At 38.4% G+C, this 27246-nt stretch overlaps 1 protein-coding gene across 3 annotated transcripts; it reads right to left on the bottom strand.

Moving 5' to 3' along the window:
• Positions 1 to 629: 629 nt before the first annotated feature.
• On the bottom strand, positions 630 to 27246 carry LOC145768988 (dolichyldiphosphatase 1-like). 3 transcript variants are annotated; one of them, XM_082580604.1, is made up of 7 exons: positions 25686 to 27246; positions 25224 to 25317; positions 20488 to 20588; positions 19705 to 19886; positions 8298 to 8481; positions 1491 to 1618; positions 630 to 803 (listed from the first exon to the last, which is right to left on the bottom strand). In XM_082580604.1, exons 2-7 carry the CDS (start codon positions 25291 to 25293, stop codon positions 764 to 766), a joined length of 705 nt encoding a protein of 234 aa, XP_082436730.1. In that variant the 5' UTR covers positions 25294 to 25317; positions 25686 to 27246; the 3' UTR covers positions 630 to 763. The 3 variants fall into 3 exon arrangements, with proteins under 3 accessions (XP_082436730.1, XP_082436722.1, XP_082436717.1); XM_082580596.1 differs by having other exon boundaries at positions 25520 to 27246; XM_082580591.1 differs by having other exon boundaries at positions 25513 to 27246.

A 27246-nucleotide genomic window follows, 5' to 3' on the forward strand; every position in this document is an offset into this window, starting at 1 on the left:
TCAACCATAAATTAAAGGTACTGTTTGTGAGATAATGTTGTTACACTGCAAATGGCTATAGCCAGATTAGGACAAATAAAAAAGTATGAAAATTGTAGCCCTATGAAACTGCAATTTCAATTGAATTGAGCTGCTGTTTGATAAACGTAAACTCAACCTATTTGATCGAAACCTGATAGTAATAATAAGTACACTTTTTCATTTCAGTAATTCTTAATTTGCACTTGCTTTAGACCAACAGAGCCCCACACATTCACGTTTTGCAGTAGCCGTACCATACTTTACCAAGTCATCACAGAGAAAGAATGTATCCTTCCCGCTTACTGTGACGTCACAGCGTTGTTGCCGTTTTTATTTTCGCAATTGAATGATTGCCAGATTCGCCGATGTCAACCAAAGTTCGCAAGCGTGTAACTTAGTAGCTTGTTGATATTTTTTACGATTTGTTGGTCAGGGAAGTTTGTTAGTGTCATCTTTTTGGTATCTTAGGTAAATTTAGCGAATTTATTTACCTGTCAGAGGCACTTTAAACATTCATAGTGACAACTTTAGCCCGTTAGCTCAGTAGACCTAGCCTTGAAAAATTAAAAACTTGTCTGAAAACAAAAGTATGATGCACAGCATTGCCACATAATTTTTATTTAAACCACATAACAGTTAAATGTATTCAAAGCGAAAAGTGCGCAGTTGACCATAAGTTGATTTCGTCACTTTACAGGAGTACCGCACAATTAGTTGAGTAATAGCTTCCAGCCCGAAAAAGCTACTGGGTTTTGCTGCTGGTCAGTTTTCGTGATCTTGCCCTGTAAAAAATGAGCTTTAATTAGCGCTGAAAACACTCTACGGTTTGTTAACAAGTAAGCTAACTTACTATGTGAAACTGCCAGGATTAAGCTCTCGAAGAAGCTTTCTCGGTTCGAGGATAAATATTCCCTATGAGCATGCAAATGCTCAGATCGGCAACTAACAGTCTTAAATTGCATTGAAACAGTAACTTGCAATTATTGATTCGCTGTGAGAATCAACGCGTCATGAACTCGGCAACAGTATTTTGGGGTAGCCTACACACCATATGAGTGGCGTAAACTGGAGTGGACATTTGAAGGGAGCAGACAAGTAGGTTACCGTTTGTTTTTCAAAAAGAAATGGAAATGCATTCATGGAAATGCTAATGGAAAATGGAAATGCATTTTTATGTAAATTTTCGACAAATTGCTATTTGCTGAGCTTTCGAATGCCGTGTGCAGCTTGCACCAACAAAGAATCTTGGTAAGTTTCAATACATGTTAGTAGCCTACGGTAAAAAACCGCTCATGTTCATAATGCAAAGCATCTGGATCTAACCGGCTCTGAAGATGTACATTGGTGCAATGCACGTGAGATAATAACGGCAAGACGCTTGCTGGCTGCTGCTCCATGCGACCGCACTCCGCCGCCACATAAACAAGTCAATGCTAAAGAAAGTAGCCAAAAGAAAAGCAAATCGTTACCGGGATTCCTGTCTTGATGTTGCATACTCGAACCACATGATGTTCGGGATCAAGCTGGAATCGCGGATCATCAAAAGCTCGCAAATCGGCCAACATACAACAATTGGAAATAACGGACTAAGAAATATCTGCTCAAAAGCAACTGTTATAGTCTTTTGTGGAAGTAGGAAAATAATATATACACAATTTAGGGTGTCCCACTTTTAGGCGACTTTTCAGGAAAATTAGGTTCGGGTCAAGTTCTGACTGGATTTTCGTCACTGATTTCAAAAATGACGTTATTTTTTCATTATGACGTCATCTTGATGCGCCAACTAGCGGATATTTGCTATTTTGGCCTTATCACGAATATGGTAAGAGCTAGAGAGTTGGAACTTGCGCCAAAATGACCGGAAGGGACGATTTCCTATTTGCTGTCAATACAGTATGAAACGCTAACTGCAACAGAAAAGCAGTTATTTTGAAAAAAACATGTTTTTGGTCATTTTTGGACAAAAAAGCGAAACATGGCAATTTTGTTTGAGTTTTGCTACAGTGATGTTTTTATTTCGATTGTTAAGCTGCGCCACCTTGTTTAAAAATTAAGTACAGTGGTAGTAGCTTAACAGCAGATATAGTGACACTTTTACTTCGATTGTTATGTCATAAACAGTACATCCTAAAATAAAAATGATGCAATGTTGCATCATTTTTGTTTGGGATGTTTTGCAAACAAGATTCATAAATTTTGTCTGGCAGATCATAGGCGTTGAAATAGGGTGGGCCGGGTGGGCGACGCCCACCCTGCCGTGAAACGAGGGTGGGCAAAATATGTTTCGCCCACCCTGTTTTCATGACACTTATGAAGTGTTCGTTACAATTATTTGCGTTTTTCTTAAACGCTGAATTATCCAACCAACTGCAGCGTAACTTCTTGTTTTACGCTATGTCTCTCGCTAAGTATCCGACAGAACAAAGCAATTCCGCAACAACGCTGCGTGGAAAAAAAGGGTACTCGCTGCACTGTTGTTGTTAAGGCAACTGCCACAGCTGGCAATTCCAGGTGAGAGAAAGCCACGTTTGATCTTTTCTCCGAATGGTCTTACTTTCGTTACGTCACAATCAAACTTCAGCTCCCGGTCAGCGTAAGGGAATGTGAATATGACATCATAATGAACCTGACAATAAAATAACCGATACAAACTAAAGACGTACTGAAACAATCGCTTTTACAAATCAAAATGCGGCAAATCCGAAGGCGCCACTTTAAAGATAACAGGTCACGAGTCACGCTTTTTTTAGGTCACAAAGGAAAACATAAAAGAAGTTTGTTTAGTTTAGCAGCGCTCATAAGATCGCGAGGCGCAAGAAAGAGAACATCCAACCTATTAAACTTAATGCTTAATTGCTGCAGCGACGCTAAACGCAGTCTGTGTGAGAAAGACTAACCACACTCTTCGAAATTACCGTTGGCAATTGCCGAGGTGATTGTAAGGACCACAAAATTACAAGAAAAAACTAATTTTCTTAGACTACACCAGACTAAGATGTTGATTCAATCTTACTGTTGCTGGATATTTTATTTGAGTTGCCTCCTATACTTCGCCGGCGCTTAGACACGTGCCCAGCTGGGAGATTCTTTTATAGAAATATCACACTATTCTGTTTGCATTGATTTAACTCCAGTAGACGTCAAATTATCGTAAGTATCTACTCCTTGTTGCGCCTCGCTTTCCGTTATCTCGTCCAGCTGATACAGCATCTGATGATACCGATTCTGACTAGTTCATCACACAGACTTTGTGTTGCTCGCAGTGTCCCAATTGTGCCGAAATTATGGTGGCTTATTAATCGAGGCAATCTTCTCGCAGGGAGCTCTTGATATGTTACCTGTACCTGGTTGAGCAATTAACGTTATTTTATGATAATTCAACGTCGCTAGATGTCGAATTAATGTAAAACAAACGTAAATTTCTTATTGGGCATTGTTGTTACGCAATATAACCCGCCGGAAAAATTAAATCGATTTGAGCTGACTCGAACGTTGAATCAACCCAAAATTAACTTACTTTCCCCCTCCTCGTGAGTTTTTTAACGTGAATTACCGTAACAGCGTGCGTATCGCGTTGCTCGGTTTATCGCTGCTTTTGGTATTATTACATCACAACAAATCAAACAATGCGTTCGTGATAGACTACTCAAGTATATTTTTCGCTTCTCGTTTTACATGTTTTAGTACAATCTTTTCCTACAAAGTGTTCAAAGCAATTGCCGAGGCAATTTCAGCTTTTGCCGTTTGGCCTCGGCAACGTTTTTGCCGAAGTAAATATATGCTAATTTCGAAGACTGAACCATTGCGAATTTGCAAACATATACAAAACACATTCAATGAAATCTGTTTGAAAACTCTCGCCCACCCAGAATTTCTCTTTTCTAAGAAAAAATCGACGCCTATGTGGCAGATAGTGGTTTGATGAACAGAATTAAGAAAATACCAAAACCTAAGCCCCAACATCTGAAAATCCGACAAGGTTGTAAAGTTTCCATCACAGATATAGCCGCAAATCATTTAAAAGCCAAGATCTTATGGTTTTCTGAGCACAAGAAAGAAGCTAAAGATTCATCTTTTCGGAGCGACCATATGTGTCTTCTTGCTCTGGCAGCTGATTTATTGATGGATGTTCCAGGAAATTTGAAACCTCCACTTTTTTATCGTCAGGGCGTGTCCCATGCGCGTTGGATAACAACAGCGAGTGGTTACTACTTAAGAATGCTGATTTTTGGGTATTGTGTTGAGCCTCGGGATTTCCCTAAACTTCAACGTATGGTTTCTTTCATTGTTAGTGTTTATTTCCCAGCATCTTTGGTCATCCATCTTAAACCTTCCGCTGCTGAAGGTCCTTCAGTTGTACTGTTCACCAGAGATTTATTACTTGCACATAAATATGTTGATGAACCAGTATTTAACGCTGTTCTGATACATCGTTAAGCATGCACCCCAATGGTTGAGCACTAAAAACGTTGCTTTAAGTTCTCCACGCTGAAGCTTCGCCTTTTGCTGCTGATGCGGTAAGACATAAAAGTTTTCCAAGAACGTTGATATCGAGCAGACGCTTTTGAAGTGTGGCAACTTACGTGATTTCTTCTCCGAAGAAAGTAAGATGGCTCCATGCATAGCATGTTTTTCATCTCCATCAGTGTTTTGGCGTATGATCGACAACAACAACAACAGAGCGCTTCATTGGAAGACTGAAAGGCGTTGTGAACGGCTTGATTCGAGATGACCAAGATGATTTGGCCAAAACAGACCTGCGCATTTGTGCTGCTTTGCGCAGTATGGTGTGATAAATAATCCCATTGAACTGTGTTGTGTTGTTGAATGACGGTTTTGTTTGATAAATCTTTGAACTAAATGATCAAGGGTTTAACGTTTGCTAGTATTAGTAATTGCAACATGCATGCAAAAATCAATGCCTAGGTAATTAATTGTAAATACAATATGCTAATTGCTAGTAGACTACTACCAAGTACCACTGTACTTAATTGTTAAACAATGTGGCGCAGCACAGCAACTTTATCGAAATAAAAGCGTCACTGTAGCAAAATTGTCATGCTTCTCATTTTTTTGTCCAAAAATGACCAAAAACATGTTTTTTCAAAATAACTCCTTTTCTGTTGCAGTTAGCGTTTCATACTGTATTGACAACAAATAGGAAATCGTCCCTTCCGGTCATTTTGGCGCAAGTTCCAACTCTCTAGCTCTTACCATATTCGTGATAAGGCCAAAATAGCAAAAATCCGCTAGCTGGCGCATCAAGATGATGTCATAACGAAAAAATAACGTCATTTTTGAAATCAGTGACGAAAATCCAGTCAGAATTTGACCAGAACCTAATTTTCCTGAAAAGTCGCCTAAAAGTGGGACACCCTAAATTACAAATACACTACAGCAGTGTTTTTCAACCTTTTTTGAGCCACGGAACAGTTTATGCATTAAAATAATCTTGCGGAACACCAAACGAAATTTTATAATGATGCAATAATATAAACAGCACAACAACAATTTATTGGCTGTCAGCTTTCTCAGTGCGATATCTGGGCCTGTTTGGATGAGCACAAAGCTGATATTCGGGCAGGAATTGCAGAAAGACAAACGCGAAGCTCTTCCTCAACAGTTCTCAATTTTTCTCGTTTTTTAACTTTTATAGCAGTCATGCTTGCAAAACTCATCTCACACAGATAAGTTGTTGAAAATGGAAGCAAAGTCAAAATAGCATTGTTTGCCACAATAGGAAACTCCTTGGAAGTCATCACCCAAAAACGTTCCAAAGGTAGATCGGAAAATCTCAATCTTAACGTGCGATCTTGTCTAAGTTGAATAAATTCTTCTTGCTCCTGTACAGTCATGACTTTGTCAAAAGCTGTTGCTGAGCTGTAAGGATCCCTGACCCAGTCAAAGCGTTCGGTAGGAGCAGAAGGGAAATAAAAAGACAGTTTCTCCTCGAGAGTTTTCAAATGTTTTTCTATAGTCTCGCATAGAGCAGCAGTGTTCACATTTCTTTGACATTTTTGGGTGAGTGGAAACATATCAAGGACTGTATTTTTCACATGTCGTTGCCAAAGCTGCACTTTTGAACGAAATCCATGTATTTTATCTGTGCTTGTCAGAAGATTTTCATTTCGGCCTTGCATCCGTGTGTTCAATTCATTTAAATGATGGAATATGTCAGCCATGTATGCTAACTTTGCACACCAATCATCACATGCCAGCAGCTTTGCCCCATCAAAGCCTTCATCCGTTAAAAATATCTTTAGCTCATTTTTCAATTCATAAACACGAGCTAAGACTTTTCCTCTTGATAACCATCTGACTTCCGTGTGAAGCAGTAAAGTTGTATACTCTGCTCCCATTTCTTCGCATAAAGCTGCGAATATGCGACTTTTTAGTGGTCTTGTTTTGACAAAATTAACCATCCTCACCACAGCATCAAGCACAGAAGCTAAATCTGCTGGCAAAGTTTTTGCAACTAAGGCTTCTCGGTGCAAAAAGCAGTGTGTAAGTATGACAGCTGGGTGTTTCTCCTTAACTCTGCTAACAAAGCCTTTGTGACGTCCGACCATGGCTGCTGCTCCATCTGTACAGACACTATTACAGTTCTTCCATTCAAGTCCTCCTTGTTCAAAATAATCTGAGGTAACACGAAATATTTCTTCCCCGGTTGTCTTCTCAGGCAGTCTCTTGCAAAACAAAAAGTTTTCTGTGATAGAATCACCATCCACAAAACGTACGTTTGCCAAGAGTTGAGCATGTCCACTGATGTCTGTCGACTCATCAAGTTGTAATGAAAATTTTCCGCTGATACGTACCTTTTCCAAAACAACTTTTTCGATGTCCACAGACATGTCTTCGATCCGTCTAGCAATTGTGTTGTCCGAGAGCGGGATTTTAGCTACTTGTTTAACTGCATCAGGACCAAGCATCTCATTTACAATCATCTTACAAGCCGGTAGTATTATTTTTTCTGCTGCAGTATGTGGCTGCTTTGACTTAGCTACAAGCTCAGCTACAAGGTAGCTCACTTTCAGAGCTTTTTCAGATACTGTTGTTACTCGTTTCATGAAATTCGCTTGCACTTCAATGTCTTTACGAAGGCGAACGAAATAATCTTTTTTCTTGTTTTTTAATGACGGGTGGTTTGTTTCTAAATGACGCTTCAGCTTGGCTGGAACCATGGCACTGTTGCATAGCTCTTTCCCACATATCATACATAATGGGATCGGGGCAGTAGGATCACCAGAGAAAGTAAATCCAAACGAAATGTAATCTTCACTGTATTGTCTCATCACAGATTTTGCTTTCTTTTCATTGTTACCAGAACTAGCCTGTTCATTTGCACATTTCCTTTTCAAATATCTATTCATTATTACCAGTTTAAACTTTAAACTCGAAAGCTAAAATTAATTATGATTTTTCGTACTGTTTTCAAGTCTATTTGTAGCACTGTTGAAGTAACAATAAGTTGTTAAATAAAATAACCACTTGCTGCAAACATAAATAAAATAACCACTTGCTGCAAACCTAACTCTTCAGTAACCTTCAAGTCCTTTGCTTAACTGTTCTTTATCTGAACCCTAAGTTTCTGCTGACGAAAATTACTCTTGATATTATGATGCAATAATTAATACAATAATTTTTGATATTATGATGCAATAATTAAAACTTTCTTTGTTTCAACCTGAAATGCGCTGCTTTTTGCAATCGCGAGGAGTGTGGATTAATTGTGTCAAAGGAGTGATTTTCGACCGGTGTTCCATGGAACACTAGTCAAACTAATAAATTTCTTGCGGAACACCTGACGATCTTTCACGGAACACCAGTGTTCCGCGGAACACCGGTTGAAAATCACTGCACTACAGGGTGGGCCAAAAGTAGGCTTACAGTTATAAAAAGTAGGGTTTGGGTCTAAAAGTAAATTTATTGTTTTCATGTGGGTACTTTTAAATTTCAACAATGCTCGTTATATCTTACTACACAGAAAAGAAATAAAAACAGCATATAAAAAAAGTTTAATAACTGTAAGCCTACTTTTGGCCCACCCTGTATATGCAGTTTAGCCACACAGTGGCGTAGCAACATCACCTGACGCCCTTGCATAATTGCACAAATGCAGCCTCTTTATAGTTTATATTCAAACGTAAAATGATTCAGAAAAATAGAATGCAGCACGCATCAAGGTTGCCAGAGTTCCCGCTAAATTTTTCCCATCTCGTTTTTGGCTGGAAAATTGTTTAGGGTCTGGCAACCCTGGCTCACATATCTACACTTACATGAGTTACAGAAAACCATGCGACGGCAAAAGTTATTCCAATAATACATCCCCAAACAATCTGGTTAATAGTGTGATACTCCAGATAATAACGACTAAATGACACAATGCATCCGGTAGTTATACACAACACGGTCATACTGTACTTCCATAGCAAATCCAATGTACTATTATTGCTGTGAGATCTAAAAAATAACACAATCATTCAAAACTATAATAGCATATGAGGGTTAACCTTGTTTTTCAAATGATTGACATAACGTTTATGTGATAGACTGTTAGAATCTTTGTCCGCCATTGAGAAAGCTTCATTGAAAGCTCAACCCAGGAAGTTTTTAACCCGTTAAGGATTTAAACCACTCACTGTCGCAGGTCCGGTCAGAGAGGTTGACAGAGTGGAATTTCAGCTTGTTGTTATCAGGTGCCGCTGAATGGAGAGATGGCCATGAAATGCGTTGTTAACCCGCATTTTAGAGATAAAGGTGCTTTTTCATAATGTTAATGTTAATCACATAATCAACATATCGAACTTAAAAATGTTAAAGACGGATAAAAATGTATGGTTGCGGGAGAGAGTTTGCTTTTCTATACCACAGACAGGCAAAACACAACAATACAACATGATCAAGCATAACAACATATCTACATATAGTTTGACAGTCGAACGTTTTCGACGTAAGTTAAGCCCTAATCAGGAATCTGAAAACATTTATAAAAATGCAATAAATTTTCAACTTCTTAAAGGTAAAAAATAAAATTTCAACTAAACAACAAGAAAGCAAAGAGAAGCAAAAAGAGTAGCGGAAGAACGTGACGTGTGGAAGCAATTGACAGCCAACCTTCGGCTCAGAGACGGCACATCATGATAATGATAAAATTAATGATGATGATGATAAAAACCAACAGTGTGGACAACAGACACCATAGGCGCCGAGTTTTCAAAATAGCTGGGCGGGCGAACACGCTGTCACATCATGAAGGTTATTTTGTGTGTTTTTCAAAAGGGCGATTTTGCGAGGTTGTTGGGCTAGCCTAGTTTTACATTTAAGTATATGTCTCCTCTAACACGATTTGGAAACAAGTAATAAATGTAATTGGTACGCAACAACGTCTGGTCCTGGTAATTCAGTTTCGCATATTTTTTGTGATTGGTATGTGCGGGTTGCGGGACGAAAACTGCAATACTGTACTAGTTCCATAATTACATTACTATTGTTGATACAACACGATAAGTCGCTCCTAGCGGGCGGCAACTTTTGAAAAGGTACCATAAAAAAATCCCTTTTCAGCAACGGTTTGACCAATCAGAGCGGTGCTGATCAGTGGAGCATGATAATCTTGAATTAAACTACAGCACAATTAAGTGAGACTTTCGTATGCACCAACACCAATGGGCTATTTAAACCATGATTAAACTGTGATTAACCAGGCAAGTTAAGTAACAGAGTTAATACAGCTCTGGAGTAGGTTTAAAGCTTGATTAACTTTCCAGCAAAGGTTTCTAGTACTGGTATTGTATTAGTTCTTGATAATTGCAACATCAGGCTGCACCTTTTGAACTATGGAAGGTGTGATAGGATTAGAATGACCAAAATGTAATTGTAAAGGTTCTTCACTTTTCATGGACAGCAACTGATTTCTAATCGTATATAAAATAGTTGAGGTTATGGGTTGCTTACCAAAATTTCGCTACTGTAGCCAGGGGTGCCGGAACAATTTTTGACCGGGGGGTGTAGGATTATGAAAAAAGGGCATTTTTGTTGCTGAAAGGCCAATTCTTTTAAAAGTTTTAAGATATAGCGATAATGCTCATCTATCAGCTCACTATTGAGTAATGAACAAGTGTCCGGTATACAAAGAAAGGCATCATGCTTTGTTATAATGATGTAACCTACTGTGTTGCAGAATTTTGTGCCATGAATATTATTTTGAGGCAAAAATGAAAGATTATAATTAGGCTAAAAGCGAATAGTTATATTGCAATATGTGCAGTAGCTTACCGGCGCCCCTGATTGTAGCATATGCGCTGTTACTGATGGCTTGTTGTGGCTTTATACCGGTAATACATTGTCCCAGGCCTATAAAAAATTGTTTAACAAGCTGTTTTCGAATAAGGACCTTCTGCTGATCCTTCTTTTAGGATGAAACAGGCTGCAGGCCTCGAAATTCGTTTTTGTTGACGGCGGACAAACGTGTCCGGTCTGAGCAGCTATCTCGACGGACAAATTAAGTTTCACGGCGGACACGCCAGTTTTAGCGTCAAACGTCATGCTTAATCAGTATAATCACTTTATCTTGATAGTTCTTCGCCATTTGATAACTATAGGACGGTTTAAAAGGCTTTTTAAAATTTCAAAGAAGTCAATCTGAAAGGCTTTCATCAGACCAACGACGTGCGGTTGAAGAGTCAAAGCGCTGCGTAGCTGCTTAATACGCTGCATAACTGATTAACTTCCACCGAACGAGGTTGTGTGGCTTCTTGCGTCACAATGCTCTGGGCACGAGTCGGAAAACTTCTACACCAACGCTACTATTTTCCAGGGTTGTTGGTATTTTACCCGACCCAAAAAAACCCGGGTGGGTTTTTTTAATAAAACCCACTTAAAAAAACCCAAAAAAAACCATAAAAAACCCAGAGCATCATATTTGTCCAGTTTTCATTAGAAAATTAAAAAAATGAACAAAAACACTACAAGGCACTTAAAACAAACTTTAAATTAGGACTTGAGGATGTGATTGTGAAGTAAATTTCCAAGAATAAATTGAAAACGCAGTGGATATTGTACAGCACACAAAAATCAAGTAATGTCACTTTGTGTATACTACACTAAAACTCATTTATGCAAGAAGGCCTTATAGTTAAACTGGTGAAAGTACTACTCTACTGTAGTCTGTATATATGATGTGAAATGCAATTTAGGAGGCTATTAACCAATTACAGATTCTGGATTCTAACGCATGGCTGTTTCAGAGCATTTTCCTAAATGGCCATTGGCCACGCAATCGCTCAATTTCTCATCCATTACTATATATAATATATATACAGTAGAATTCGCCTATTGTGACTTTGGCTATAGTGACACTTCGCCTACAGTGACACCTGTTAAAAAGTCCCGTTTGCAAACCATATGTTTTGCATAGAAATGACTTCGCTTATAGTGACTTTGTGTATAAGAACACTTTGCTTACAGTGACACCACATTTCTGTCTTTTGGGCTCAAAAATTTCCGTATAAGGACACTTTACGGTGTATTTCCAGTATAAGTTGGAATCATATTTTGTCCTCATCAGCCAGCAAATCCATCTTTTTACATTGATTTAACGTATGCAGAGGTTGAACCATAAAGGATTGATTTGCTGACTGGGTTTGAATTGAACCAACATGGGATGCGCATGCGCAGATACTGCACAAGTGACGTTATCAACGACGTCATCATTCGTCTATAGTGACACTTCGCTTTTAGTGACACTTTTTCCGCGGTCCCTTCAGGTGTCACTATAGGCGAATTCTACTGTATTATATATATAAATGATAAAAAATATTTAAACATGATGGCATAAATGCTCCAGCTCCTTGCCTTAAAATCTAAAGCAAATGATGCAATAATGTGATTTCTACCACGGTAGCATCAACTTGGTATAGAAATCAGTGGATGATGCAACAGCAACATCCAACTTGATCTTGAAATTAATGGATGATGCATTGATACAACATTCAAGTTACAACAGCCCTAGTGCATTATTTTATTGAGTTATGCAAGTATGTACTGTAAGTGAAAGGCACTTCATTTGTAAAAAGTAGTTTTGAGGTGAAATAAGCATAAATCTACCTTTTATTGCATCTTTTTAAGAAAACCCAATAAAACCCAAAAAAAAACCGGGTTTTTTTAAAAAAACCCGGGCGGGTTGGGCTTTTTAAAAAAAACCCGGGTTTTTCTCAACCCTGCTATTTTCTAATGTGCAAAGTTTCACTAGGCGTTTTTCTTTAGGTTTATTTTTGCGTATCATTTAACGAAAGTGAATTTTCTCTGGCCTTTTCTTTCTCACAGTAATACCAAAACTTAACAAATTTTGCTGTAGTAGCCTACTCGTAGAATCTAATTTTGTAACCAACCTTGCCTTATCAATATTACTGGAGGTCAAAGCCAGACATTGTCACGTAAGACTTAAACTAAGTTGCGCGTGATTAATGTAGATTGTAGAAGTACCGGTACTCCCATCGATTCTTAGCGAAGAATTCACCTTTGTTACGCTGATTCGATGTCGTCAATCGTTGAAGCAACGTAAAAATCGAAAGTTTTCCTGCTTGAATGGAAGCTAAGGAATACAGTATTCACATTTTTTAGATGCGCGGGAAATTATATTCTCGCAACAGTTGTTCGTGCTATACAATGACGATTAGTATCGCTGGTTCCTGTGTTAATTCTCGGCGGACAAATATGACCGATCTAGATGGTACTTCCCGCGGACATCACATGCTGTGACGGCGGACGTGTCCGCCGTGAATTTCGAGGCCTGGGCTGTAGAGGTTTTAGAGAGTATGATACCGTAATAACTATATTTGATATATTATATACATGTGACTGTCCATATTTTAGCATTCAATGATATGTTATACTCATACTACATTGTCCATTCCTAACCCTTTTGCTTGTCATCAATGTTTACCTAATCACAGTGACCATGCACACCTATCACTTTGTATTTTCATTACATGTATGGAATTCATGAATACCAGTGTGTACAATTAGATACAAAATAGTAATAACAACATGGTTGATGCAGTGAATGTAGTGGATTGTGCTGAACTTGATGCTGAAGACCTCACAAAGCGAAGTTTGGAAGCAAAGGTTTCGGTGCTTGCGAATTCCTCTCCGAACTAAACAGGACAACACCCTTCCCATTATAGTCGCAACTGCTTGTTTGCATAATTTTGCTGTTCGCCGTGGTGGGTTTTGAAGAATCTTCATCTCACGCCAACTCCTGCATAAGGAGCCAACAGCAACCCATGCCCACAGTTGGTGGAAACGCAATGAGATGGCAAATTATCAGTCAATACTTCTCAAGTAATCCGGTCTTGGAACTCATACACCAATCTTATCACCAGGAGGACATGGGTTGTCAATATTTTTAAACTAAAGTAATATTTTTAACGTAATCGATTGATTTTCACCCAGTGCTGTAAATGAGCCGGTTGCTGTTTTCTTTCATTGTACACCTGATGAGGGATCTGTGAGTAAATACTCAGCCAGCAAATCATTTTTTTACATTGATTCAACATTTACAGACGTTGAATCAATGTAAATAGTGGTTGATTTGCTGGCAGGGTAGTATCCTGAGGTACTAGTTTTTTCTGTCTGTTTTAATGAAGTTATGAAACCATGGCTACAGCTACCTGGTGTGTTTATTTCTAAATTGTTCTGTATGGATAACAATTACGAACAGTGAAAAGTTACAACCATTCAATTGTACATATACAAAATGTTATCACTAGGGCGATTTTCTGTAACCAAAATGACTTCAATTTTGCGAAAAAGTCACCAAAAAGTAACTTTATTCGAAAACAAGAAAGCGAAAGAAATGGCATCAATTCCACATAAAAAAGCATCTAAATTGGTTTCAATTTGTACTCAAATCAGAATTACACATTCAAATTACATAATGTAATGTTTTACATTCTCTGGGAAGAAGTTTCTGTCAATCGAACACTTTATACAACTTAGCTGTTGCAGGGAAAACAGCAGGAAAAAACAAACACTCTAGCTGTTGCAGGGAAAACAATTGGTTAAATATAGTTAACACAATTTGTTTGATCGCAAAGATTCGAGTTTTCGGTAATACACGTGATACGAACAAGCATGGGTTCGTGCATATCTAAAATCCATACCATTGTAGAAGATATATTAAAAGTCTTGGCATTACATAAGATGTAAATTCATCTCTCCAGTAGCAATAAAAGATATATGATACAAATAGGGAAATTAGGCAAAAAAGTATGCAAAATAAAGTGACCTAACAAATGAAAAGTAATCTAAAAACACAAAAAGTGACTTTTGGTAACTTTATAATCTTAAACATTGACCCCACACAACCATGAAATTTTGGTAATACATTTCTTTTGTTAATTGGTACAACTATAGAAAAGTAACTTTGGTTACAAAAAATCGCCCTAGTTATCACACAAATACTTAAACAGAGTAGCAAAGCTCAAATTTGTTATTTTTTACATTGCTCGCTTTGTGCCTGTATCAGTTGTTCAGCTAATTCAAATTTTCTTTTTCGGTGTCATTACTCTTTTGGGGTGGACCACCGCCAGTGGTGAAGCGTTCTTGGCGGGCCAAAGAGACCCTTTTTTTTGCTTGGGCCTTCATGTTTGTCCATAACCTTCGAAGCGTACCCTCTTCTCTAACTGCGAAGGTTGAGGCACCCAGGCCTTAAAACTCGTGTTTTTTTCCGGCAGCCATCGTGGCCTACCGAGAGCTCCTTCTCGGCGGCCAAATCTGCGTGCTTGGAGGCCAAAATACAAATAACGATAGCACAAGTAAATAGAATTAAACTTGCAACAAGGCCAAAATGATCACTTAGTGTTGAAGTCTGGGCGACGTCCTGCTATAGAATCGTTGTACCACGCAATAACTGCTTTAGCGGGATTGTAATCCGGTATTGCGGGACCATCTAACTATAACGACACTAAATTGTTTCAACTGCTCGCTGCTCAGTAAATTGTTTCAACTGCATACCGCCTTTCATAAAACCTGACCATTTATATTGTTATGATGTCACCATTGAGAGTGTGAAGTCACTAACCCACAGCGGAAACATTTCTCAACTTCGAAAGCACGTATTTTCCCCTCGGATGTCAAATAACCTACCCAGACAACAAAATCTGTCATCTTTACATTGATTCTACGTTTGCAGTCGTTAAATCAGGGTAAAAATGACGAATTTTGTTGTCTAGGTAGTTCTTCTTTTTAACAACGATTCAATGTCCGACAACATTGAATCGACATAAAAACGACAATATTGCCTACCGATGTAAATTAGCACTTCGGATTAACACTTTGTTAAAATAAACGTCGGGACTTGGGAATTACAAACAAGACTTATAGCTGGTGATCACAGTTTTATATTTTCCATACAATAGCAAATGTTTCCGCACAATACAACAGTGGTGATTATGACGTGCTGACCTAATTCTGCGTCAGTCTTTGATGCTAGATATTTTCGACAGTTAATCCACGATCATTCTATTGCGAAATTAAATAATTAGCTAGAAGAAACCGGCGGCCAAGTTGGCCGACCGAGGAGGCAGCACCGGCGGTCATTCAAGAACTACTTAGCGGCCATGGCCGCGATGGCCGCCGGCTGCTTTAAGGCTTGGGCACCATTAAAATCTTTGGTGAGTTCCCGCCAGGCATCATTTTTGTTGTGTGTAGTCACACCATCAGTCTTCTTGCATTCAATAATATTGCGATATGTTGCAATGCAAGTGAGAAACAGATCTTTTTCGTGTGGAGAAAACTTTTGCGATCGTTGTTTTGACATTTTATAAATGAATTAAATTTAACAGTCAAGAAAAAATTTGAAATATTTGTTCTACACTGAAATACAAAACAGTAAAATAATGTAGTCAAATCATTTCAGAAAAATTTACATTAGCCCAATCATCATCATCATCATCATAATCCATCGTCGGTTTGTTCCCCACTAGTGGGGGTGGCCGATTGTTTCCGCGCAGCAATTGTTCTAATCCCTTCTCTCCATTTCACCCTGTCCCTTGCATCTTCCTCCTTCAGTCCGACTTTTTTAAAATCATCCTTCACTTGTTGTTTCCACGTTCTTCTTGGACGACCGCGTTTCCTCTTCCCATCCACCTTTAGATCTAGTGCCTTTCTAAGAAAACTTCCTTCCTCCCTCCTTATCACATGTCCATACCATCTTACTCCATTTGCCCTTGCCAGTTGGTCTATGGTCTCTCTCATCTCTAGCATATCCAACAATTCTTCAGTCCTTTTTTCCCTTCTCGTTTTCACCCCACACATTGCTCTCACCATTGACCTTTCCGTTCTTCTCAGGATTGCCAGTTCACTCTCTCTCAATACCCATGTCTCGCTACCATATAGCATTGCAGGCCGCACACAGCTCCGATATATTTTTCCTTTCATCCTTAGTGAAAATTTTCTGCCATACAACATTTCCCCACATTCCCTGAACTTTGCCCAGCCCAATCTTGCCCTTGTTGTCACCGCTGCTTCACATCCACCACCTCCATTTATTCGATCACCCAGATAACAGAAGTCTGTCACTGTTTCGATGCCATGGCAGAACTCATCATCATGGCCTTCCACTTCATCCCCTCCTTTTCTGCATTTCCCACAAACAAAACACTTCGCCAATCTTGTTGCGGCTCTCTTGACATTAGCACATCTTGCATGTACCCACTTTCCACATTCCTTGCATTGCATTGAATTTCTCATCACTCTCTTGCCACATATTCCACAGGGATCTACTTTGTCCTCAACAACTGTTCCTTCTGCTCCACTCACCATCACTTTTGTTTTTTCAAGATTCACCTTCATACCAATGTTTATGAAAATAACCTTCACACCAATGTTTATGAAAATAAATTTCTAGTTGGCAGTTGTGTCTTGATGAAAAGCATTCCATTACCTCCACCTTAACATCTAGCCGCCTGAGTGGTGAGAGCGTCTGCTTGATAACTGTATGGTTCCTTCGCTGCTTCCAGTCATCTGTTGTGTTGCATGTGTAATCGCAGTGTACTGTATGTTGTCGCAATGGGCGTAAAATAAAACATGTTGTTTTTAACAAAGCCTGAGCACTACTGTAAACTGGTCTGGACAGTTTAGCACCCTGTAGTCTTGTAGTGGCATTGCCAGGAGTTTAAACAGCAAGGAGTCAATCCATGCAGATGGACCCCCTCCAGTGTGTTGACTTAGGTAACCCCAGTAACAGGTGGAGGCCTCCCTCAGAGAATTTTGAAAAAATTACATTAAATTTAGTTCATTCTGAGTATTTCGAGCACAAAATGGTCAAAAACAAGATAAACCTCTTTCAAAATGCGACGGTTTCTATCAGGGCCATTGAGAGAACATTTCGGGCCCGGTACCAAGCAAAAATCCGGGCCCCCAAAGCTTTGAAAAGCAAAGCGACCTTGTACAACCGTGACACTTGAAATGCCCTTTCACAACTTCTTAAAAAGCATGAGAAATGGTTTGTTGATATTAGACTGTCATAACACCTAAGATTCACTTTCAAATTTCTGATGAACAACCTTGTAGCCTAACTGCATCTGCTAAATTCAGCTGATTTCAGGCTGCTTCTGCAATGTAGTGAAAGTTACGGCACACCAACTTCAGTAGTTAAAACCAGGGAGCACTTTAAAAAGGTGTTTTATTGGCACCTGACAAAAGGGCTGCTTAGTAGGCTACCTGGCTCACATATTACACCAGATATCATTTCGAGCAAATTTGTGAATACCGGTCCAGCTTACGTTTCTACCAAATAATTTATCAGCAAATATAACGCTTTTTGTCATTGCTATGAACAAACAATGTATGTAGGTACCTTTTTCTACCACTGAACCCCATTCTATAAAAACATAAGTACGGTACCATAATTTGATGATAGAGCCTAGTGATGGTTTATGTACGAACAGGCATGTTGTAGTTCAAATACTTCGTCATGAGCCATTTCATGTTGAGGGAGGTTGAGGCATTACATTTAAACAGCAAAATAGTCATCATGAGTCCAACAAGTCCTCACAGAAAAATTTGTAACCAACAGGGTTTTTAATGAATGCAGTTTCAAGCTAGGTTATGTTCATTGAAACATGTGACTGAGAGACAAAATAGTAAAAAGGAATCTGCAATTACATTTTATATGTATGCAAAGCACAAATCCCTTACTAAGATTATTGCAGTTATAAAGTCCATGGTGGTATTGTCCTATCCTATATCATGAGGCATCTTGGCCTAATAAGTGTTCTGTTCACATTCGACTCATTTAGCGATGGTAAAAATATATCATCTGGGTAATTTTTGAAATGTCGAATTTAGCCTAAGTGTGAAGTCTAGTTGTTGGTATACCGATTTGCTTCATACTTTCAACTGACATTCAAAAACGGCTGACCACTGGGACTGACTGACTAATCAGCATTGCTGCATTACTAAGCCTTGAGTTGTGAAAAATGCAATCTCACGCTCCACTGACTGTTGAGAACAACATATCACGCTTCACTGATCAGTACCGCTCCGATTGGTCAAACTATGTTGAATCTCGGTATAGGGGATTTTTTTATGGTACCTTTTCAAAAGTTGCTAGCGGGCGCACAGATAAGAAACAAGATGCTGCAATGCAACGCAGAAGCGATTTCGCGGCAATTCAGCTCCCGAGAAGCCATTTAGCGATAAACTGCGCTTTGAACCGAGCTTACATTGGATTTACAATTAGAACAGTTATATAACGAAGGAGCTGAATTGCAACTAATGACAACCAACGGTTTCATCCGGCCAAACCAACAGGTATGCACATTTCTTATCAGTGACGTAACAGACGCAACTGTGATGATTGAGATGACAAAATAGAGCATTTTGGCAGCAGAGTTAATTGATAACGTCTTTTGAGAGAAAATTACTCCTTTGAAGAACAATGCTACAGTTTTTACAACGATAAAACATCTGGCGATGTTAAAACGATGTAAAAGCAGTAGAAATTGAGGTCAGACTTTTGCCGCAAATGAAGTTCCTCGCATGTTTGCGCAATTTATTTAATTTATAGCACTGGGCTACGAGTGGCAGAGTGGAGACAAACGGCGCGGCCGGACACTTTTGCTCGCTTAACGGCGAATCAACGTTGTTTAACGTTGCATGAATGTTACAATGGCAATAATTGACGAAAACTAATAGCTTAATTAGTAGGTCTAGTAGGGGCTATCATATGGCGACAAACCCTGCGAATAAGGTAAGTAGGCTAGGATCAGAAGGTGGCAGATGGTTACAGAAATTTTGGGACTTAAATTGCATTAATTTTTTTTTTAATTCCTGAAATGTCCGGCGAGTGCGGCCCTCCCGCCCGCCCGGGACTCGGCGCCGGTGACAGACACACAGATGAAAATTAAATTAGTCACTTTTTTCCCAATGTAATTTTTTTCCGTCTGTCTGTCTATTTTCCACATTGTTGATTTTCAATTGCTACGCATTTCTTGTTGTATGGGTCAATTAGCTAGTTACTTTCAAGAAGTTGAAAGTTGTTGTATTTTTATAAATATTTTCAGATTCCAGATCAAAGCTTAAGTTAAGCCGAAAACGTTCGCCTGTTAAAACTACTTGTAAATATAAAATAACCAATAACCAAGTGTCTTACAAACTAACAAAACTTCCGTAACACACCTGATATGCACAAAGAAGATAATGTAAATGCAGAAGAACCATGTAAATTGTGAATGTGATGATGGCCACCCGTACTGTACATTCACTATGGCATGATGGTTGCTTGGCCGAGGTTCACCAACTGCATATTTTAGAACTTGATTTATTCCTTCATTTAAAAATATCCCAGTAAAAAACGTAATCTGAAAAATACAAATTAGGATTTACAAACAAGTGCACACAATATGTGTAATGTAGCAACACTTTTCCAATCAACTCGAATGTTGCTAACTTGTACCATGCAATGGGTAGAAGTACATTGAATCTAGAACAAAATTCCATCGCCTATGTGCCTCTAAAAACAAACCGGAATAGTTCATTTAAGTACTTCTAAATAAAATATACTGTTGATAGAATATGACAGTGGGTTTTGAAACAAGCAAAAACAACTAAAACACAAATCATAAGACTTGTATTTTCTATATTTAATGCCAGGGATTCATTGCTACAAAATTTTTACAATGGGGTTTTGTGGCCGTGCTAACTACTGATATATAATATAGCCTACTACATGATTTTTTATTCAGGCACGTTTTAAACCTTTCAAGGTTTTGTCACCTTTTCCCGTTCGTTAACGTGCTGGTAGGTTTATATCGATTTTTGTAGTTAGTATCTTTTTCGTCCCGGACGTGTTAATGACGAAAACTAAAATGATTAATTGATAACTTATGCAAAAACATTAAATATTTATTATACCATAAGTTTATAGAACATTGACTAATACTTCAAAGTTGCAGTACTTACAGTATGAATTTCTCTTCGAAAGTAAATATGCGTAACAAAACCGCTGAGAACAAAAAAGGGAAATAGACTCGACCAAGCTAATATGAATCCAATAAAATCACCTAAAATTGAAAAAAAATACTGCATTACCAATGCCATGAAACTTTCTCATAGAAATGCATAAACCTCACGGTCAATAGTTAATTCGATGCTTAAGGCAAGCAGGCCATAATGCGTTGGCAAGACACTTAACAATCGGAATTTTTATCAGCAGTGTTAAGTACTGACTAGAAACTTGAGAATTGTTACAGTTAGCATTGTAGTGGGTAGCTGCTCGGGTACCTGGGTTTTTAAAAGAACATGGCTAGATCTACAAAATAGTGTTGCCAGATGAGGCATTTTGCTCCAATCTCAAAAAAATTCAAAGTTGTAAAAAAAAACAACTTTACTTGTGGTAACACCTGAGACGGAACAAAGCTTTTTCTCAAAAGTTATGTTTTCAACAGCTAATCGAATAAATATTGCAAAGTTTGGTGTTTATCGAGATTGTTATCTTTTCTAGCATTAGTTTTGTTGCAACTATTGCTAGAAAAAAAAGTAATATATCATATAGGTTTGAATCAAATTCTTGTTACATTTAGTTATTTAGTTGCTTAGCAACCACCAGCTTACTGCCTAGGGCTAGGACCTAGGAAGCGGATTTTTCACAAGAACGCACATCGCATGAATAAAAATAGTCAAACAAATTCCGCAATAAATATTTTTCAGCTATTTTTATATAATAAAACCTACTTTTGCCAATAAAACCCAGTTTGTTTTACCCAAAAGACCCTTTTTGCCCATAAAAACCCAGGCGGGCTGAGTTTTATTAAAAATAAAACAAACTTTTCACAACCCTGGTTGCAGTCAGGGCTGCGATTTTTGCCTTTTTCGGTGACGAGGTCACTCGACACGCGCCATCACTATTCGACAAACGCCGTGCCTTACGAAAAAAAAAACGAAAACAAGGAAAATAAAAAAGAAAAAAACTGAGAGAGGACTAAACGTCGTCAGGTCGAGGAACAATCGGGGGGGGGGGGGGCATCACGTGATGCAATCATAAGAGTGCTGACTTACGTAAACTTTCTTGCGCCAGGTACTTCAAAGCAACGTCTAAAAGTAACGCTTCACACGAGAAACTCCCAAGGCGTCAGCGCCGCCATTTTGAACACTGCGGGAGAATGCTTTGATCGCAGTTCCAACGCCTGGCATCAAACATTTCGCCACACACGTTTTGTGCTATTTGATACAACGGGTTTCTTTAATAGATAAAATAACTGAAGTAGGCTACTTTAATTGTCAACGTGTTTGCAAGTTTGTATTTATGTCTTGTTGTTCCAAGATTGCAGAAATGTTTTGCAATGTGAATAAGGAATAGTAGCAGATAAACACGGTTGCAACTTGACTTCCATCCACTAAAAGGGTTTCTGTGATTACGCGATTTTGATTTTGCATTTGCATTCACAAAAGCACACAACCCAGCTGGCAAAACCCGTCGTTTTTACATTGATTCAACGTCTGCAGACGTTGAATTGAAAAAACGAGAAGCGAAAAATATACTAGAGTAGTCTATCACAAGTCACGCCCGCACTGTTTGATTTGTAGTGATGTAATAATACCAAAAGTAGCGATACGCACGCTGTTACGTTAAATAACTCAGGGGGAAAAGTAAGTTAATTTTGAGTTGATTCAACGTTCGAGTCAGCACAAATCTATTTAATTTTCCTGGCGGGTTACATTGCGTACCCAGACAGCAAAAATCATCATTTTTACATTGATTCAACGTCTACAGACGTGAAGTCAATGCAAAAATAACAAATTCTGCTGCCTGCGTAACAACGCCCAAGAAGAAATTTAAGTTTGTTTTACATTAATTTAACATCTAGCGACTTTGAATTATCATAAAATAACGTTAATTGTTCAACCAGGTACCGGTAACAAATTAATATCTCACTGCGAGATGATTGCCTCGAGTTACGTTTACACTAACATAATTTCGGCACAATTGAGATACTGCCAGCAAACACGAGTCTGTTTGATAAAGAACTAGCTGTCAGAATCGGAATCATAAGACGCTGTATGGGAGGATAAAGCTGTCGCATCGTCTCTGGAATACTTGCAGACGCAAAACTGCCCGTTCATGAACGCGCAATGCCATATGATCAGAAGCATTATTTTTCTTTTCTGCCGAAGAACCGTTTATCTAATTTCGTATTACTTTTTTAACTTGACCCCGTAGCTTTTCTAATTCCGATTTGTTTCCGTCATAAAATTCTTTACAAATTTTGCAAAATACCACACTAACTTTTCCTTCTGTTTTATAATCTATAGCATGTAAATTCCACTTTTTAACTGTATCTTCTTTCACGATGATTTATATTCGTAACGACACCGGTAAACAATAAGCATTCGAGGTGGCAAACTTTTTACATTCGAGGTGGCAAACTTTTTACATTCGAGGTGGCAAACTTTTTACATTCAAGGTGGCAAACTTTTTACATTCGAGGTGGCAAACTTTTTACATTCAAGGTGGCAAACTTTTTACATTCAAGGTGGCAAACTTTTTACAGTTCACAAGAGCATTGTCAGCACATAAAATAGCTTGCATGATGCTCTGGGCTACCGCCGTGTGACACGCGATGAAGAAGCGCATACAATTTCGTTTGATTAAACATTAAAGCATACGGCACTTGTCGCAGCAATCCAAGGTGTGTTGATTTGGCGACGGCAATGTTTTTGCCGTCGTAGATAGAATCACTCAACCAGCGTGCGATTAAAAACTTAATAAAGTAAGTGACTCTGATACCACACAACTTGTGCGGTAACTCGCGGCCAAACGCTTATAATCTGATTCTTGTGACGTCATATTACTATTCGACAAACCAGCGTAGAAATTTTGGTCGTTCGACAAGAAAGAAAAAATCGCAGCCCTGGTTGCAGTATTTCATTCTATTCTCAGCCAACCATCGTTTTGAAAGGAGTTTTGTGGTTTGAGTGCATCATTTATTTTATTTGTCTCAACAATCATGAGCAATTCTTTATTCTTGGCAATGACTTAGCACGCCCCATCTACTGATTTAGCTATGGTAATTGATATATACACGATTACACGTATTATGAAAAAACATATTGAAAGATAACATTCAAAAACTAAAGAGCTGCTGATTTCAAAAAGTATAAACTAAACTCACATTTACATAAAATAAATTCAGATCATTGTAAGCAAATTGCGTATAAAAAAAACTTGCACACATTGGCACGGGAGCAAGTCTTTTAGGCGCAGACAGTTAGGCGCTGGTCAAATTGGCGCGCACACTGTGGCATCTGGACATTTAGGTGCTGAGCACTGTGGCGCCTGTTCATTTAGGTGCTATTCCTAGTAAAGTCTGCAGATTGTATCAGCTTGGCAGGTAGGGCAATGCTTTTCACACAAAATGTTGTATTGAACAGAAAAATATGTCATGGCTTCCATGAGTGAAGCTGCTTAAATCGACAATGTTTTTCACACAAAATGTTATATTGAACAGAATAATATATTGTATTTTAATGCGCGTGTTCGGCATTTATTTGTTGTTAGTTCAGGTTTGCGTCAGCGAAAGCTTTCTCTGTAAATTATTCAAGTTTCCGAACATGACTGAGTTCACTTTTAGTGAGTCAAATAATGACTACACTAAACATCAGCAAAAATATACCGTAGCCTATATTCAAGCGGGTGGTAGGCTTGAGCGAAGAGTAACTTAGTTTTCCGTCAAAACTTCGACTAGGTTTAATAAAAAGCAAAGTAGCATCATTATGCTTGCAACTTGTTGCCAGAGTTCATATGCCCTACAGAAATGTATTCATGTAGTAGAGCGTTGTCTCATACGTACTTGCCACACAATCAATCCATCCCGAGTAGAAGTAATTGCGAAAGATAACAGATTAAATAAAGTTCCATCTGGCTGCAACCTGTGTTCACTGTTCAGGATGCATAGCAAATGTCCTGTGGAGATGTGCTAATATCAAGAGTAGTAGAGCATTGTCTCGCACCTCATCTCCACACGCGCATTAACACAACAACATATTTTTCTGTTCAATACAACATTTTGTGTGAAAAGCATTGCCCTACCTGCCAAGCTGATACAATCTGCAGACTTTACTAGGAATAGCACCTAAATGAACGGGCGCCACAGTGCTCCGCACCTACCGGTAAATATCCAGACGCCACAGTGTGTGCGCCTATTTGACCAGCGCCTAACTGTCTGCACCTAAAAGACTTGCTCCCATGCCAATGTGTGCAAGTTTATTTATACGCAATTTGCTTACAATGATCTGAATTCATTTTATGTAGATGTGAGTTTAGTTTAAATACTTTTCGAAATCAGCAGCTCTTTAGTTTTTGAATGTTATCTTTCAATATGTTTTTTCATAATACGTGTATATCAATTACCACACCTAAATATCAAGACGCCACAGCGTGTGTGCCAATTTGACCGGTGCCTAAAAGACGTGGACCCCATTGGCACCACTATAAAATATGATCATGTCACATGTGGTGGCCGCAATAGTAGAGTTACCTGAAAATATTCAATATATTAAAACAATTGCCATAAAAAAAAATTGGCCGAGGAATAAACTCAACCTTTGTTTATTATTAATATTTTATAGTTGATACCATCAGCTTGAGAACAACTGACAAGAACAGTTAAACTTAAATGTAATTTAACTTCAATACTCACCTTTGGGATATTCAACATGTGTAAATGCCACAGGCTTCCACACCAATACATCTGTACTATTCAAACTCATTCTGATTAAGCATAACAGGCTTGCCTAAATATAAAAAATAATTTGTAAGTTTAGGAGCGAAATGGTCGAAACGCCTGGTTAGTCTAATCAAAAAACAAAGAGCCCAAAATGTATAAACTCATGTTTAGCAAATGTTTCAAAAACTCAGCAAGAGGAAAGTCGAGACAGGCAGATCAGCTTGAGACAGCCAATAACCAAACTTTTATATCCACAGATTACCATCTACCGCGGTGGGTCCCTTCGGTCGTAGTGAGTCCCTCGTCCCCCTGGTAGGTATCTTCCATGTAAGTATGGTGTGCCTATTGAGTGTTTGGGTGTGTGGACGGCTCCCGGAGCGGACGCACTAATGATGAGAAAGGAAAGAAATCCATTTCATATGGAAAATTGTAAACCTGCAAGATGTAGTGGTGGTAGTATCCATCTTGAACTCTGGGCGTTGCGCAAAAAAAAGCTGCAAGTTTTGGCCAATTTTGATGTTATATAACCTAGATTCCTAGAAATACTTTGATTAGCAGTTTGATTGCATTTAATTGATAACATTTTGCACTTTTTTGTGGGTACCGGTACCGTAATTCCCGAAATCAAACCTTAATAAAAGATATTCTCAGACTAGACTTGAACAATCACATTTTTCCTTTTGGAGATTAAATATCATTTTACATAGATTAGAGTGCTTTCGTTAATCTCAAATTAGACTAAAAAAAAATTAGCGAAAACTAAACATTGATATTTCACATAAATTGAACTTGTGTCCTGTGTTGGGGTGTTGTAGGCGCTCCATGAAATTTAAACTTGTGTTAATGAATGTTGATCATACAGTAAATCCAAAGTTTGAAAAAAATTTCCTCAATCTTTAACCCTACCACAGGGGCAAAAATGAGAAAAGGAAGACAGAAGAAATGGTGGGATGACACCGTGAAAGATGACATGACAAAAAGAAACCTGAAACTTTAAGATGCCAACAATAGAGAGATGGAGGATTCGCTGCAGAGAACTGGTCGACTCTAATTTTTAAGGATAATGACCAGGCTTCTTTGAAGCAAACTGGATGATGATTTCTTGTCCACTATTAACCCACAATTACGGGATATACATTGCAACGTGCACCATATGTCACGAACACTATGTAGGACAAACCATGACAAAATTTTCCACACGTTGGGCCACACATAGATCTATTTGGAACAGTTTTAATTACTTTGATAAATCCGGTGACAAAGCAGCATTATTGAAACATTATGCGAAACTCCACAATATTGAACTCAAAAAGAAACCAGCTCTGGCAGACTGCTTTGTCGTTACTTTCGCCGAACAACCCAGCAAACATTATTTAGACATCGCTGAAGATAAATGGTTACATACAATCAAAGCCACCATAAACATACAGAAATTGATTCGACCAACCACTTAAATCCCATGTCATCAGCAACCTCCGACCCCTGTGGTGTAGATTCTTCAACTATACCCATTTAAACGTATTCTTTTTTGACGCTTTGTCTATGTAAGCTTATGGCAATGGACTGAAATTAAATTGCGCTTTTCTTTGTATTCGTCTTGTTGAACTGTTGTAATTTACTAGATGGATGCCCATTTACACTTATTCTTTATTGACGCTTTACGGCAATGGACTGAAACTAAATTGCGTTTTTTCTTTGTATTCGCCTTCTTAAACTGTTGTAATTTACTAGACGGATGATCAGGTTAATGTATTTCTTGAATTTTGTACCAGTATATTGTTGGAAATCGTGGGAGAACACCAGTTAAGATTTAGGCTTGCAGGTTTTGATTTTAATATTATGTAACCATCTATTTAAAATATAATTTTTATGCGTGTTGATAACATCGGAGTTTGCTTTATTTGTTCGTTTTACGTATTTTTCAAATTTTTTTCTTTTTTTACATGTGCTAGCTGAAGATGCTATTACTATAGAGAAATCGATTCTTAACTTAATA

This window comes from Aplidium turbinatum, chromosome 1 (genome assembly GCF_918807975.1).
Source record: "Aplidium turbinatum chromosome 1, kaAplTurb1.1, whole genome shotgun sequence".
Classification (NCBI taxonomy): Eukaryota; Metazoa; Chordata; class Ascidiacea; order Aplousobranchia; family Polyclinidae; genus Aplidium; species Aplidium turbinatum.